The 15,729-nt window shown below is 40.4% G+C and overlaps 1 protein-coding gene across 3 annotated transcripts in view; it reads left to right on the top strand.

Moving 5' to 3' along the window:
* The first annotated feature begins 3,427 nt into the window (after positions 1-3,427).
* The window catches only part of NOL10 (nucleolar protein 10), a 53,341-nt gene continuing 41,039 nt past the window's right edge, over positions 3,428-15,729 (top strand). For 2 of the 3 annotated variants that reach the window (XM_059829405.1, XM_059829389.1), the window contains exons 1-10: positions 3,428-3,493; positions 4,170-4,215; positions 5,009-5,107; positions 5,887-5,964; positions 7,847-7,884; positions 11,733-11,869; positions 12,623-12,688; positions 14,137-14,197; positions 14,719-14,804; positions 15,160-15,238. In XM_059829405.1, the coding sequence (XP_059685388.1) occupies positions 3,428-3,493; positions 4,170-4,215; positions 5,009-5,107; positions 5,887-5,964; positions 7,847-7,884; positions 11,733-11,869; positions 12,623-12,688; positions 14,137-14,197; positions 14,719-14,804; positions 15,160-15,238 (756 nt within the window). The remainder of the gene's footprint in view (positions 3,494-4,169; positions 4,216-5,008; positions 5,108-5,886; positions 5,965-7,846; positions 7,885-11,732; positions 11,870-12,622; positions 12,689-14,136; positions 14,198-14,718; positions 14,805-15,159; positions 15,239-15,729) is intronic. The other variant, XM_059829396.1, reaches the window with a different exon arrangement.

The raw sequence follows: 15,729 nt of genomic DNA, 5'->3' as shown, positions 1-15,729 counted from the left end.
ACTTGACATAATTATATGTATGTACGTACTGAAGGGGCACTGTCTAGTTATCATTAAAATCAGCAAAGGTAACATTCAGTTTGCTTATAACCACATTGTTTCAGAACACTGCATCACCACATCTGTCACCAGGTAATGCACACAGCAATTCTGACACTAGAAAAAGAAAGGAAAGGCAAGCAAAATTATTTGCTCTTGGTTGAAAGCACCCTATATCACACCTATTTACAGTCAGTACACTTAACTGCTCATCTATACTTGCTTGAATGGAAAATCTAAAAGTATATCATTACTACACGCAACAAAGATTCATTATACACAGAAAGCAAAATGCTTTGTCAAAGCTTCTCCTGCATCATTCAGATCCTGAATTTTTTAACTCTGTAGTAAGAGTAACGGGCAGATTTGGCTGCTCTTAAGTTATCTGGACTGAAATTTTAATAGTCCACATTCTAGCTGGTATTTTCCCCTTCGATTTTCTAAGAAGTCTTAAATGTATGACTGGCCAGGCTCAGATTTATCAACTTTGCCTGAGAACTGAATTTGACTGAAAAGAACAAAAAATTAATTTCAAGCAACTTGAAATAAGACACTGTTTCCTGCTGTGCAGCCAGAACCTCTGGGTTCTACCCCTCTTCTTTTGCACTGTGGTCAGTCACATGCATCTGGAGAATGGACAAGAGGGTCAGGAATCCTTGAGCAGTTTCACGTAAAGAAAATCACATAATTCTCCAGTCTGTAAGACACTCCAGTGTTTTACACCTCTAGGAATTCTTTGTGGGTTCAGTTCTCCTGACCCTGCCTAATTGTATTGGGTTTGCGTGGCAACATTTTGGTAGCGGCGTGGGGGGTACAGCGGTGGCTTCTGTGAGAAGCTGCTGGAAACTTCCCCTATGTCTGATAGAGCCAATGCCAGCCAGCTCCAAGATGGACCTGCCACTGGCTAAGGCCGAGCTAATCAGCAACAGTGGTAGCACCTCTGGGATAACATATTTAAGAAGGGAGGGAAAAACTGGGAAACTGCAGCCAGGGAAGAGAGGAGTGAGAATACACGAGAGAAACAACCCTGCAGACACCAAGGTCAGTGAAGAAGGAGGGGAGGAGGTGCTCCAGGCACCGGAGCAGAGGTTCCCCTGCAGCCCCTGGTGAAGACCATGGTGAGGCAGGCTGTGCCCTGCAGCCCATGGAGGTCCACGGTGGAGCAGATATCCACCTGCAGCCCACGGAGGACCCCACGCCGGAGCAGGTGGATATGCCCTGAAGGAGGCTGTGACCCCGTGGGAAGCCCACGCTGGAGCAGGCTCCTGGCAGGACCTGTGGAGCCGTGGAGAGAGGAGCCCATGCTGGAGCAGGTTTGCTGGCAGGACTTGCGACCCCACAGGGGACCCACACTGGAGCAGTCTGTTCCTGAAGGACTGCACCCCGTGGAAAGGACCCATGCTGGAGCAGTTTGTGAAGAACTGCAGCCCGTGGGAAGGACCCACGTTGGAGAAGTTCATGGAGAACTGTCTCCCATAGGAAGGACCCCACGCTGGAGCAGGGGAAGAGTGTGAGGAGGAAGGAGCGGCAGAAACAATGTGTGATGAACTGACCTCAACGCCCATTCCCCATCCCCCTGCACCGCTCGGGGGGAAGAGGTAGAGCAAATTGGGAGTGAAGTTGAGCCCGGGAGGGAGGGGTGGGGGGAAGGTGTTTTTAAGATTTGGTTTTATTTCTCATTATCCTACTCTGATTTTGATTGGTGATAAACTAATTTCCCCAAGTCAAGTCTGTTTTGCCTATGATGGTAATTGGTGAGTGATCTCCCTATGTCCTTGTCTCGACCTACGAGCTTTTTCCTCATATTTTCTCTCTCCTGTCCAGCTGAGGAAGGGGAGTGAGCGAGCGGCTGTGTGGTGCTTAGTCGCCGGCGGGGACTAAACCACGACACTGAGGCCTTTTGAGGTGCCCTGGAGCATCCTGTTGGGTCTTCAGCTGCTTTTCCAGGATGACACTGGTCTTCTGCACATCTTGCGTCACACCAACTGACCCCCTGCGGATGTCTGGGATTACTTAGGGCATCCCAAACAGCACAAGATCTCTATGTGTGGACAAATGAATTCAGCTTGAAATGTCTATTAATAGCCAGTGGCAGTCTCAGTGATTAGACAGTGAAACCTAGAAAGGATTGAGCTCACCCTGAAGAAGACACCTAGGCCCCACTGTGCTACATTGCTCCTCAGGCGTCATTAACTGCGTTTACTTGGGATGAGATTCTGGTGCCACTTGAGATGTCCTTGCACATCCTGCCTGGCCTCCAGCTCATGCTGCAGAAGGGCATGGGTTTTCCACAGGTCTTGTGTCAGCCCCATCTAGGTGTCCTGGATACCATACGGCATCTCAAATGCCACTAGACAACCTACATTTAAGCAAGTGAAGCCTTAGCTCTCCGAAATGGGAGCTTAGACATCTAGCACCCATGTAGATACCTGTATTTTGGTGTGTTAATCTCCCACGAATCTGAGCTATAGCGCCCTCGAATATGAGCTAGGATAGAGTCCTTTCTAGTCATGATGTTGTATCATCATTGTTGAAATACATCATCCAGGGAACACCGTACGTAAGACTTGTTTGAAACAGCTTCAATTTGCATCTTGTACTGGACTTACGTATTGCTGCGGTAAGTATTTGGGTTTGGTTTTCACTGTTTCTTGAGCATGTATATAGATCAGATATACATTATTTTGATCCTTGTCATTGCTCTTGTAAGTTAAAGCAGTAACGGCCTGACTTTTCCGTGTCCATACTTGTTTAAACGGTGATGCTATAAAGCAATAAAAATGGATCTTTCTACATTTGCTGGCAAGGTTCTGATCAACCAAATCCTGGATTGATTGTTTTCCGTAGGTAACGGAGGCGGGTTTGCTGTAGGGTGAGAAAATTAACCTCCTCCACCAAGCCCGGCAAGGCACCTCCGGCCTTGGCGGTCTGACCTGCGCTGCCCGCCATGGCACCGCCGCCCGACGGGTGCTGGGGCGCGGGGATGGGGTCTCGCCCCCCGCAGGCTGTGCGGCGCACACGGCCGCCCCCGTTACCCCCCCGCCTCCCCAGGTGTCGGCGCCCGGCAGCCTCTTGCACAGGCGCTTTTTGAGGGTTAGAAACGAAGGCCTGGGGAAACTGGCAGCAGCCCAGTTGTTTCGCGACCAGCAGCGGCGCTGGCAAAGCTTGCTTTCTCACCGACTTGCTTCCTTCCCTGCCAGAGGGACTTCCTTCTTCCCTATGAGAAGGAGGGGGCGAGAGCCGCCGTCACCCGGGCTGCCCCCAGCCCCCGCCTCCGAGCGCGGCCCCGCCGGCTCCCGGCCGCCGCCGGGTGGAAGCAGCCGGGCGCCGGAAGCGGGCTGCCTTCCGCTTCCCCTCGGCCCAGGAAGAGGCGGGCAGCGCCGCGGCCATGCAGGTCTCCAGCCTCAACGAGGTGAAGATCTACAGCCTCAGCGCCGGCAGGAGCCTCCCGGAGGTGAGGGAGCGGCGCGGGGAGGGCGGCCGAGCGGGGCGAGGGGACGCGCTGCCGGCCCAGGGCGGCCTCTCCCGCAGCCGGGTCGCCGGGCCCCGGGCCGCCCGCCTGGCCTGGGGGGGCCGCCCGCCCGTTCCTGCAGCGGGAGGCTCTAAAAGCCTGTGGCACGCGTCGGGCCTGAGCTCCAGCCCGGGCCAGAGCGGCTCACCGAGCTGCCCCCTCTCTGGGCGCTTCTGTGGAGGGTGGGGGTTGTTAACTAAAACCGGCTGTGCGCATTTATTAAAATAAAATCCAGTCTGAATATGTGCCTCTCTAACCGTAGGCGTGGTATTCCACAGACCCTTAAAAACCGCTACTGCTTCAGTTTTCTTGACGTGGAATGGTTAAACTTACCAGTGGAAATTTAAAAATAATCAAGAGAGATGAATTAATCAAGAATTCTTTTTTTTGTTTTGTTTTGGTTGTTTTTTTTGTTTTGTTTGTGTTTTTTTGGTTTTTGTTTTTGTTTTTTTTTTAGGTTGGACTTGATGATCTTACAGGTCTTTTCCAACCTTAGTGATTCTGTGATTCTGTAATTAATGGCCTAAATTTCTTACACTTTCAAACTGGATAAACTAAGTGATCCTCTGGTTCCTTTATACATAACAAGCTCAAGATTGATTTATGTATTTTATTGCAGTGGCTTTCAGACAGGAAGAAAAGAGCTTTACAGAAGAAAGATGTGGGTGAGTTTTCCCCTCGCAGGGTCCTCAGTAATACTCGGCTGCACGTAAACAACGTGCAAGTCCAGAGGGAGACACTTTACTAAATGATACAATAAAGTTAAGCATAGCACATATTTTAAAAACTACAAAATTAAAGCTATAAATAGTTATGGTTAGAAGGCCATACTTCAACTTCCTGCACAGCTTTGTATATATAGAGTATTACCAATATTGCTTTGAATTTCAGGCATTACATTTTGGGGTTGTAGATTGTACAGAAACACGATGGATGAATTCCATATATAGCTTATGATGAAGTCCAACTATAGACTCCTCTGTGTGTATTCTGCTCATCTTAGAGTGCAGGAACATCATAATTTTAGCCTAAACTTGTTACCCAAAACAAAATATGGCTATTTACATACCATAAGAAGGGTTGTATAAAAACCTCAACCAACCAAAAATGCATAGAGTTAACAGGGGGATGGAATATATTACACAACATCTTAGTTGTGTAAAATGTGTGATAAATATTTGCCAGTACGTTATACAATAATTTGTTACGTAGTTACCACCTCGGAATAGCCATTTATTTTGCGTGGAGGTAGCCTGCATCTCGGCGTTAACAGACTATATTAATTTGCTTATAACTTGTGTTAATTATACTTAAACCATCTTTATATTTTAAAAGATCTTAAAAGATATTCCCTATATTCAATTAACTCAACATGCTTCCGCAAGAAACCGTTACAGTTTTTTCAGCTGATATAATAGTGGTACCTTTAAAAAATAGTTTTATTTTATTTCTTTATAGATATTCGTCGAAGAATTGAACTTATTCAGGACTTTGACATGCCCACAGTTAGCACAAAGATTAAGGTATCGAGAGATGGACAGTATATTATGGCAGTTGGTGAGTTAACAAAGTGTCTCTCTGTAGCAGAGGCCAAAAGTGCTAGAAAATCTTGATTGCAGAATTGACATGGTATTTCAAGTAGAATTCATGAGAGTTCATTTTTAAATGTAGCATTGAACAGAGTTTTGGAAGCTTACTCTTAAGATGTGATAGAGTGGCTGTCTTGGTAGTGGTATTGTGAAATACTTCTTTTTAGAATACAGATGTTTTTAGAATCATAGAGTGGTTTGGGGTGGAAAGGACCTTTGAAGATCATCTTGTCCAACCCCCCTGCTACTGGGTGTTTATAATACTAAACTGTTTATAATAGTTAAAAACTAAGTTCTTAATTAATTTTATTGTGCGTATATAAATCTGCTTTACATAACTTCTGAACTTCATTGTCTGAGTATTGTTTTAAAGGATAGAGGATAATGCTACATTTTGTAACTGTCAAAGCAGGATCCAAACATGAATACGTCAGTAGGCATTAATATAGCATAAGGACACTTGGTCTTTCAGACTTACTGAAAGGTATTAAATTCTGTATGATGTATCTGGTAATCAGAAGCACCTACATAGAAGTAGGGTGCTTTCAGGCACCAAAGACAAAAACCAGGCCATAAGGTTATGTTACTAAGAGGCTTGTTTTTCCAGTTACAGAGACTTTGGTAAGATCAGAATACTTACAGCTGAAACGCAGTAGAGCCTGTATATGTAAGACATATTTTTAAAAAAATGCTTTTATGTTATCTTTTTGTTTAATTTTTTTATTAAAGATCAAATTGTTCTTTCAGGAACTTATAAGCCAAGGATCCGCTGCTTTGATACCTATCAGTTATCACAGAAATTTGAAAGATGCTTAGATTCTGAAGGTTAGTACAAGCTATGGCTGTTAGTACAAGATACCTTTCATGTATAATTCAGGTTGGCCTGCAGTAGAAATTTCCCTCCCTGTGCTGAGGGGACAGAATGTACTTTGGGGGAACACAAGAATCTAGAGCAGAACTTCACCTAGTCTTTATCTCTGTACTTTTCCCTTTTCCTCCTCCTTTGAAGTCCTTTCCTCTCTTGGAGTGGTGTGAGGAATGAAGATTTACCTTGAGCCAGTAAGCGTGGGGCTCAGAGAGTGAATGTGGCTGAAGGCTGCTCTCTGGGGAACGCTGTGTGGGTACAATGGCTGGGTAGAGGTCAGTTCTCCCTTCTTTCCTCTTCTGTGAAGCAGTAAGGTAGGAGAATGCACCGTGGTTGCACCATCGTTACTGAATAAGGTTACTGAGTAAGTTCTCGCTGTTTTCCACTGGAGCCTAAGCTCAATAGGTGAGTTATAGGGTAAAGATAATACCCTGACAGTGGTTTTGTTTCTTTGGTTTGGTTGTTTTGTTTCTTTGGTTTGGTTGTTTGTTTTCTTGGAAGCAAGGTACTTAAGGATAGATGGCCCTTAATTACACCTTGTTTGCTACTAGTTTGGAGGGAGAGCAACTACAGTGAAGAAAGCAAGGAGCCATCTAGACAGTGGGCAAGGGAGAATCTGCTGGCAGTTAGACTAAAGAAGGAGGTCAGAGCTGCTGTGGCCCTGAGTTTTACGGTGCATAGATTTGGGGATTGATGTGTACGTTTTTTTGTTTTGGTTTGTTTTTTGTTAGAAGTCTGGGGTTTTAGAAGACTGATGGCTGAAAACTGGGATACAGTGGTGACCAAAGCAACGAGGGAATGAGCATAGGGTGGCAGAATTTCTAAATCATTACAGAAGAATGAAGTTGGTCTAACTGTGATGGGTGTGAAAGTGATGTGAAAAACAAAAATTGAGAACTACTGACTTAGGTCAGGAAAAGGGAATTAGAGCACTGTAGTGCTGCTTCACCCTGTGCCTCACAACTACAAGGAGTCACATAAGGTGAAGGGACAGTGCTGCAACACAGTAAGAGGGGAGGTAGGTAGTGGTAGAGGTTCAGAGAGGCTGGGGAGAGGAAGGTGTGGCAAAAGTGAGACCCATTTTAAAAGAGTAGGGGTCATTGTAATAGTAAATGCTTGCTGGTAATTAGAGCTTAAAGTAAATTTTTTTTTGAACTGGCATCTTACTAGACTGCAAAAGTATGTTTAATTAGAAATGTAGCAGAGAGTCACTTCAGATAACTTTAAATGAGCTACCTCATTTAAATGGAACCAATTTAGCTGAAGCAGCTGCTCCCTAATGTTCCCAACCCAGCTTATTTAAAACTAGGCAAAGTTCAATATGTTGCAGTGTTCAGCATGGATAGTGGCTTTCAAATTTGTCATTTTTTTTTGAGCCTTACAACTTTTTCTGTGGAAGTGCTGATTCCTTAGAAAGATCACTTGTGCAGGTTTGTGCCTAGTATATCCAAACTCATGTCATTTTTTATCATCTTTGATGGATTACCAAAGGTCCATGGACCACACGCTCCCTGAAAAACCATTTGATTAGACCTTCCCTGAGCCAATAAATACATGGTTGAGCATTGCGTTGAGGAATGTGTCAAGTACACAAGAACGATGAAAAGATTACAAGATGCTTCATATGTTTCTAAAGTTTTAGAAAACTACTTACTATTTTGCAAATAAATTTATATAATTAAAGATTTTATCACAATGCCTGCATTATGCATTGACACCTGTGGGGAATACTTATATGACTAAAGGTTAGCATGAGTGTAAATGTTGTCAGGATTTATGCCAGTGTTTGCAAGTAAGTTTGCTTACTTAGCTGACTTAAAATTCTCTTGCTCTCTCCTCTAGTGGTTACGTTTGAGATTTTATCAGATGATTACTCAAAGGTATGTTAATGTTTTCAATGTATAAATGAAAAAACTGTTTAATATGTATATTAAAATGCATTTTCATATATAGTAAAGGCAGTCAATCAACGCAACTTTTGGAACAGAAAAGTTTTTTTAGAAAAGCAAACAGGATAAACATTTTTTGTACCTTCAAAATGTCATTTGTTTTCTTTGTCTCTTTAAAAGTGGTAAGGCAAATTATAATACAAAGTCTTTTGTCTGTAGTAGAGAAACTTCAAATAATGATCTATCGTACAAACAAAATAATGTGAAAAATGGAATTAGTCACAACCCCTTGTGATGAGTGATACACAGATACACCATTTTTGAGAGGTGGAATAGCTTAGATAAGTTAATAGTCTGATTTGTCAGCATTGTCGTAGACGTGATGATTATAGGCATACGAATGAGGCAAAAATTGTGGAGAGAAGTAATATCTTTTTTTTTTTTTTTCCCCTCCCTAGTGAAGTGCTGTACCTGGAGGGAACAGTTAAGTTCTTAGGACCATCAGCCCTTTTTCAGGCCCAAGACAGTTACTGTTTCTAATTCTGTTAAACACTTTTCTAGGTGTTAATGTGCTTGAAAGGTCACCTGTTTTCTCCAGCTGCAGCAGCTGGTGTAACAAAAGATGTTACTTCTTTCTGTAAATTTTGCTGATTCATCAAGGTGTTATGTTCCAAATTAAATACAAAATTTAAGCATATAATTTTGCTGATTCCATTAGGACAAGCTTTTTTTTTTTAAGTGTTTATTTTAATACTTTTTTTCTGAGAACAAACATTAGAATTTCCAGTACAGGTTTGTTTTAACAAATATTTCTATTTGATCAGAGACATTATCATTTAGCCTTCTAGCTTTAGTATTTTCAAAATTTTTCCCCTGTGAGATTTCTAAGAATGTGCGTGAATTCAAGTAACAGAAGAAGGTGACTGATACAGTGCAGTAACCTCCCACTTGTCTGTGGGAGAATGTTTCTGATTGTACAGACCAAACAGTTATTTGGGAGACTGAGGAACACATTGTATTCACAAATATGTTTCTGACTGGTTACAAACAGTAAGGCTCATGTGTGTTTTCAACTGAATTTGGTACTGTATTTCAAACTGAAGCCCTACTTTCACAACTTTATACAACCTTATTTACAATTTTATTTTCCTAAAACTTAGCAAATCATTAGAGAGAAAACTGATTTCAGGTAGCTGTCGTAATGTTTTGAACATGTTAGAAGGAGGGAACAATATTTGAGAAATTACACTTGAAATGTTTAGAATCATAAAAATATTGATTGGAAGGGGATCTTCAGACATCATTTAGTGCTTGAACAGGACTGTCAAAAACTGTAGGCTTGGAGGTTACACAAATTCACTGAATGAATTGTTGCAATGCTGCACTACCTCATCATAAAGAATTCTTCCTTCCTGTACAACCTGTCCAGGAAAATCTGAAGTTTTCACTGTTGCTACTGCAAGGAGTTTGACTCTTGTCATTTTTATAACTGCACTTCAGTTGCTGGCTGTTAGTAGATTGTCCTACAGGGTGCTCTTTGCCTGACTAAACAAGCTAAGGTTCTTCCAACCTTTCTTTGAACGTTTTGTGTTCTGCCCCTTGCCTGTCATGGTAGCCCTCTTGATGCTTTCAGCGTCCCTCTTGAATTAGGGGGCCCAACACTAGACGCACTGCCTCATGCCTTAGTAGTGCAGGGAAAATAGCTTCTCTCCAGTCTGTTCCCACTATCCTTGTAAGGTCGCCTATTGAGGCTTATTTGCAGTTTCACAGTGAGAGCATGCTGTTGGCTTTCATTCATACTGGTATCCATAAGGCCAGTTACACTTCTGTGCTCTCCAAAGTTTTAGACTTAAAAATTTTACACCTGAACTAAGTTTCAGACTTAGGAGACAGTGATATCTTTCTTTCCCACAGCCTTTTGCAAAAAAGACACGTATTTCCGCTTAGTATTTTTGCCACACACTGGTGACTATGCATTTGCTACCCTGAGGTTGTAGTGACTTAAATATTTAGTGTGAAGGCAAGACAAACATGATTTACAGTGAGTTGTATCCACTGCTAATGAAAGAGAACACATAGATATTCAAGTCCAATACTGTAGAAAAATACTAAAGGTAAGGCAGTCATTAGCAGAATATTTGGTTGCTTTTGGCAACTATCAAAAACTTTCTAAAATCTTTTTGGAGGTAGAGTGGGTGAGAAGAAAATTCACTTTTCTCATTGAAAGCAAACTGCATCTTGTCTTTTCTTGGTAACATTTTTTTGATGGCTTACTGACAGTGAATGAAGAGAATGTGATACTGATATTTTAAAATTAAATACGGTTTAATTTTGTATTCTTCTCACAGTTTATTTAGCTTCTGTACTGCATGAAGATGCAGACATTTCTTCTTTTGCAGTGATGATAGAGAAAAGATTTGATCTGGGCATTGTTTCAAACAGATGAAGAAAGAACTTTGCTCTTTGTAAACCTCCAGTAGAAAGCATAGAAGCATTAGGAACACAAAGAATTGATTGGGATGTATATGAAAAACATCATTGTATAACATCAACTGTGCAGCTGCATCTGTAATCTCATATGAAATCATAGTTAGACTTCTGAAAGATGATACTCTACTTGGTCTTGGACCAAGATGAGTGAATCCATGAATAAAAGTTGAAATACTAGGATTTCTAATACCAGAAAAAGCATAAGTAAGGGGGGACTTAATGATAAATAGGCATGAAGTACTCACCCAGGTCAGTACTTTGTACATGTCTCGTAAGGGAAGAATATGCAGATATACAAATAAAGATGACAGTTTCAAAATAACTTTTGTACCTCGCCTTTCCCGAGCTTCTCATCATTATTTGCATTGCTAACAATGTAGTCCAGCAGTAGGAAATTTAAAATCTTCATTATCTACTTCTGCATCTACATGCGGAAGTCTACTTCATTATCTACATGCATCTTCTGAAAGTTCAGAAGATGCATGGACTACACGTATTCTAAACTGAACTAGCACTTTTCTAGCCTAAGCTAAATAGGGTTGATGCTTAGAGTCAAGAGTTAGCCTGTGATTATGCATATCATTTAACTGTTTCCATGCATCGTGGCATGAGTTTGGGCCAGGCCAACTGTTCCTCCATCACACAGTGCCTGGACCTGGTTTGAGGTACAGCATCAGTGTAACGGATGGTGTGGATGATGCTGTCTCTGTTTGGAGTGGGAAGAATTCCTTCATATGGATATGAGTTGTGCCATGTAGGGGCAGGTTCTGGCCTATTTTATTTACTAGTATAGATCTAGCTTTCTAGTAATGCTTCCCTGTGAGCTCTTGCAGGACTGAGATGTTTGTCTAAGTTTCAGAAAGAAACAATGTGCTTATTCAGTTGGCAAACAACAAAAAATGCACAAAGGTCATTGGTGTCATTTATTGGAACAGTGCCATGTGTCAGGATGTATAGTACATGTGCTTAGTACCTATGAACATAATGGTGTCTGCATGGCATTGTACCTGGAGGAAATTACTTCTTTCAGACACCAGAGTTACAGATGTTAATTTTGGTGCAGCGTAACACCGAGATGACTATACTGCTTCTGGTTGCAGAGTCATTTTCAGGGTATTGCATATAATCTTGTGAATATTCATTTCATCTTTATTAATAAAGAGCTTTGCTGTGGCTAGTGAGAATGATGAAGCAGTAGTCAATTTTATCATTTTAGTAGAAATGGTTTAAATGGGTTGTGATAAACCTGTGTGAGCTTGAAAAAAATCACCGGAGTTTGTGCTGCAAGACAACTTGAGGAGATTGTTGTCTGCTTCTGTGTATTTCAGTTCTTTCTATTTTATTTTCAGATTGTCTTCTTGCAGTGTGACAGATTTGTGGAGTTTCATTCGCAACACGGCCATTACTACAGGACAAGAATACCAAAATTTGGTAGAGATTTCTCTTATCACTATCCATCATGTGACCTGTATTTTGTAGGAGCAAGGTATTGATTAAGTGAATTACTTTGTTTCACTTTTGTTAGCAATGTTTTCCAAGAATAAAATTAATATTAAAATATGAGAAAAACTAAAAATTAGAAGCAGTGGCAATTCCTTCCAAATTAATAATGGAGACGGTTTGTGAAGTGTGGAAAATGTGGGAAGACTAAGATTAATTCAGGTTCCTGTACTAAGACTTTTTTTCTTTGATTCTTAAACCAAGTACGTCATGTATTTGCAAATTTGTTATAAAAATTACAATTCAGTGTACTGTTTTAAAAAGTGATTAGCACTTAAGTAAGGAAAATTAAATTACTTTTTCTATCCTGGTTGGTGTTTTGTTGCTGTTAAAGTGTGAGTCAAATCACATAAAATAATTAACGGAGATTACGAGAAGACATAGTAGAAATAAAATGAAGTCTTCAGGGTTTCAAACAAAATAAGTAGCAATTCAAGATGTAACGTAAATCATAGGAAATTAAAAGATCTTAAGAAAGGAATTGATGCATGTTTTCCCTGGGTAGAGTAATTGGTAGGATATTGCAGTGTAATAAATATCTTTGGTGAACATGCACATTTTTCTCTGTGTTTTTAATACTGAAGGATAGATGTGTCATTTTTCAGAATGTGAAGTCTGAAAGTTGTATATTTGGTAAAATTAGGCTGTCAGCGAGACTCTTTATAACCCCTTCTAATTTATAACAGTGTTCTTCAGTATTCGTAAGAGAAAGGAGTAATTTTGGATTTTTCCTTTGTAGTTCTGAAGTATACAGGCTAAATCTGGAACAAGGAAGGTTTCTCAACTCCCTGCAAACTGATGCTTCGTAAGTTATCTGTAATGCATGACGTCTATCTGTCTTCTTTCCACCAGGTGGAAGCAAAATACTAGCATGCTCATAATCAGTACTGTATCTGAATACTGCCCAAATACGTTGCAGAGTTGAAAAGGAACGTATGCGGAGTCTGAGCCTCATTTTATTTTATGTTCTGTAATTCTTTGTTTTAGTTTTTATGTTTTAATTGAGTTTTCTTTCGTGCATATTTTAAAATTGCTTAACATGGACTTGTAGTAGGTATTATATAACTTGATGTTAAGAGCGTTTCATTAAAACTTTGCCATTATTGCGCAATTTAGCCATCATACAGAGATCTACCCACAGGGTATGTACTTTCCCAGGCATGTCTTTTTGGGCTACTGCAAGAGCAGAAGGACAGAGAATTTTTATATTCCAGCATGTGTCTGATTCTTTTGAAAATGCTACTAGAGCAGGAGCTGGGCTTCTTTTATGTGGGGAGAGGCAGATGAGAAGAACAGACTTGACTAGATAAAGTGGCTAGTTGGTGCTGGTGCTCAGTGGATAGGATAGTTTAATGGACAAAGGAATATTTGGGCAGGCATAATTACAGAAACTGAGCAGTAGCAAAAAAAATCCAGGAAAGTCCTGTAGGAATGCTAAGGGTCTTACGTAAAATCAGCATTAGGGAGATGAGACTTGAAGTTGTGAGAAGGTTGTGAGGGTAGGGGAATTGGATGAGTTATAGAATTAGAGGTGGAAGGCTTTGAATGGAAGAAGGTGGAAGGTGCCAGGATGAGTGGTGTAAAGAGCAATAGTTGTACTTTGGAAGAATTGTTGGAGAAATACAGGGCTCCTGGCTGTCCTGTTGAGAAACAGGATACTTCAGAGAGGGAAAGGAAGATGGGCCATTCATCAGAATATGTTGAAGATGTAAGCTTCAGAACATAAGTAATCAGGACAGGAACACCTTCTGACATAATTGAGTTCTTTAAGAATATAGTGGAGCAGAGCGATAAGGAAAGGCTTAGTGGTAGGTGGTCGGTATGGGCAGAGAAACACAGAATCATTCAGGTTGGAAAGAACCTCAGAGCCCAGCCTCCTGCTCAAGGCATGGTCACACTGAATTCAGATGAATTTTCCCAGCGGGTTTTGAAAACTACAAGGACAGAAATTCCACAGCCTCTGTGGGCAACACATTCCAGTGCTTAATTATCTGCATGGCATAAAAATATTATCCTTAACATCCAGTTGGAACCTTACCTGTTTGAAGTAATCGGCACTGTCTCTGATGGCTCCAAATTCTTGGTAAGCGCCTCTTAAGTATGGGAAGCTGCTATTAGATGGCCATTCGTCCCTCCCTCCAGCTTTTGCTTTTTCAGGCTGAGCAATAGTGTACATGATTACAGAAATTGTTTTAATTGTTCACGTGTTAAATTATTCTGAGGTCATTAAACTTACTCCTTTTTCTGTTCTAGAGAGAGTAATGTCTGTGACATAAATCCTGTACACTTCTTGTTTGCTATGGGGACAGCTGAGGTAAATGTTTGCATTCCCTTTATAAAAAGGGCAGTAGTGTTTGTTTCTTTTTTGTATTAGTTTACATGAAGATAAGAAGAAATCATGATAGGAACCTAATTAATTAATTTGATCTCATTTGTTATGTTAGATACAGATCCTGTAAACAAGATGACTTTTTAGAACATAATGCAGATATAATTTCTGAGCTCCCTTGGTTGCTGAGATGCTTGAGATTTTGGAGATGGGAGAGAAAATAATGTTACCTTGCTTTACAGTATAGCCATCTGTAGAAATTATTTAGCATGTGTACCCTATTAATCTTTGGAAATTTAGTGTTAATGATTTTCATTCAGATCACATTTTTAAAAAATATAAATGAAACGTGTGGAGCTTGTATGCCGTTATTAGGACAAGTCATGTCAACCTAGGAAATTCGATTAATTATTCATAGATGAAATAATTTATAATTTTATTTAAACATTTTCAGAATAACAGGCATCTGTTGCATAAGCTTGAAACATATTTTCTAAACTGTTTAGGGTAAAGTGGAATACTGGGATCCTAGAACCAGAAATCGAGTTGGGTTGTTGGACTGTGCTTTAAGCAGTGTAACAGCAGACACAGAGTGAGTAAAGGCTACCTTTTCAATGTGTGTTCTTCTGTTTTTTCCGAAGTTTTGCCTTTAGAAACAAATCCCACTTTGCATTAAAATTACCTGCCATGGTCTTCTCATTGCTAGTGTGAATAAAGGGGTTTCCTAGTCATAGAGGAGTCTCTTAGTTATTGAACTGAGTAGTAGTGGCTAATTTTCTATGCAAACGCAAGTTGTGAATGTAAACAATACAACTTTTTGAAGTAGTACTTCTAAGTGATATCTGTAAAGTAATTTGCATTAATTATCTTAGCTATTTTTAACATTGAAAAAATTATTTGCAGCCTTTATTGAAAGAATGTCTAACTGTAAGCATTGTGTTTTGCAGGATAGATGGTTTACCATCTATTTCAGCACTGAAGTTTGATGGAGCTTTGAATATGGCTGTTGGAACATCTACTGGGCAGGTAAACTTACCTTCATCTACAACAGTTCTTAGGAGATCCCGTTTTGCAATTGCCAGTCCAGGTCTATTATACATTGAGTGTACTTATTGCAATGTAAATATATATTAATAAAAGCATTTACAACAGCATAAATTACATGTTTAGAGTAGTAATAGTCATTCTTAAACTGCAAATTAGTTTTGTCAAATGGTCTTGCCCTTCAGCATACTGTAGGGACCACTTAAAATCATCACAACCTACATACTATATAACTTCAAATTCTGCAGTTTTCATATGACTTAAGAGTCAAGTATGCAGGGAAGTTGCTGGTTTTTAAGACTGCATCAGTACCATCTCAATGCAACATATAAGCTGTCCCTTATCTTGATTGTGGCTAATGAAGCAGAAGTGATTGTCTGTTGTAAAACTTGTTTTTACTGTCTTGTCTTTCTGTAGGGGATCATTTAGATTAATCTATTCATTGTTACCATCGTATTTGTAAAGTGGTGTAT

The sequence above is a fragment of the Gavia stellata genome, chromosome 2 (genome assembly GCF_030936135.1).
Source record: "Gavia stellata isolate bGavSte3 chromosome 2, bGavSte3.hap2, whole genome shotgun sequence".
Lineage (NCBI taxonomy): Eukaryota > Metazoa > Chordata > Aves > Gaviiformes > Gaviidae > Gavia > Gavia stellata.
The sequence above is the reverse complement of the archived record's forward strand: the minus strand, read 5'-3'. Positions and strand labels throughout refer to the sequence as shown.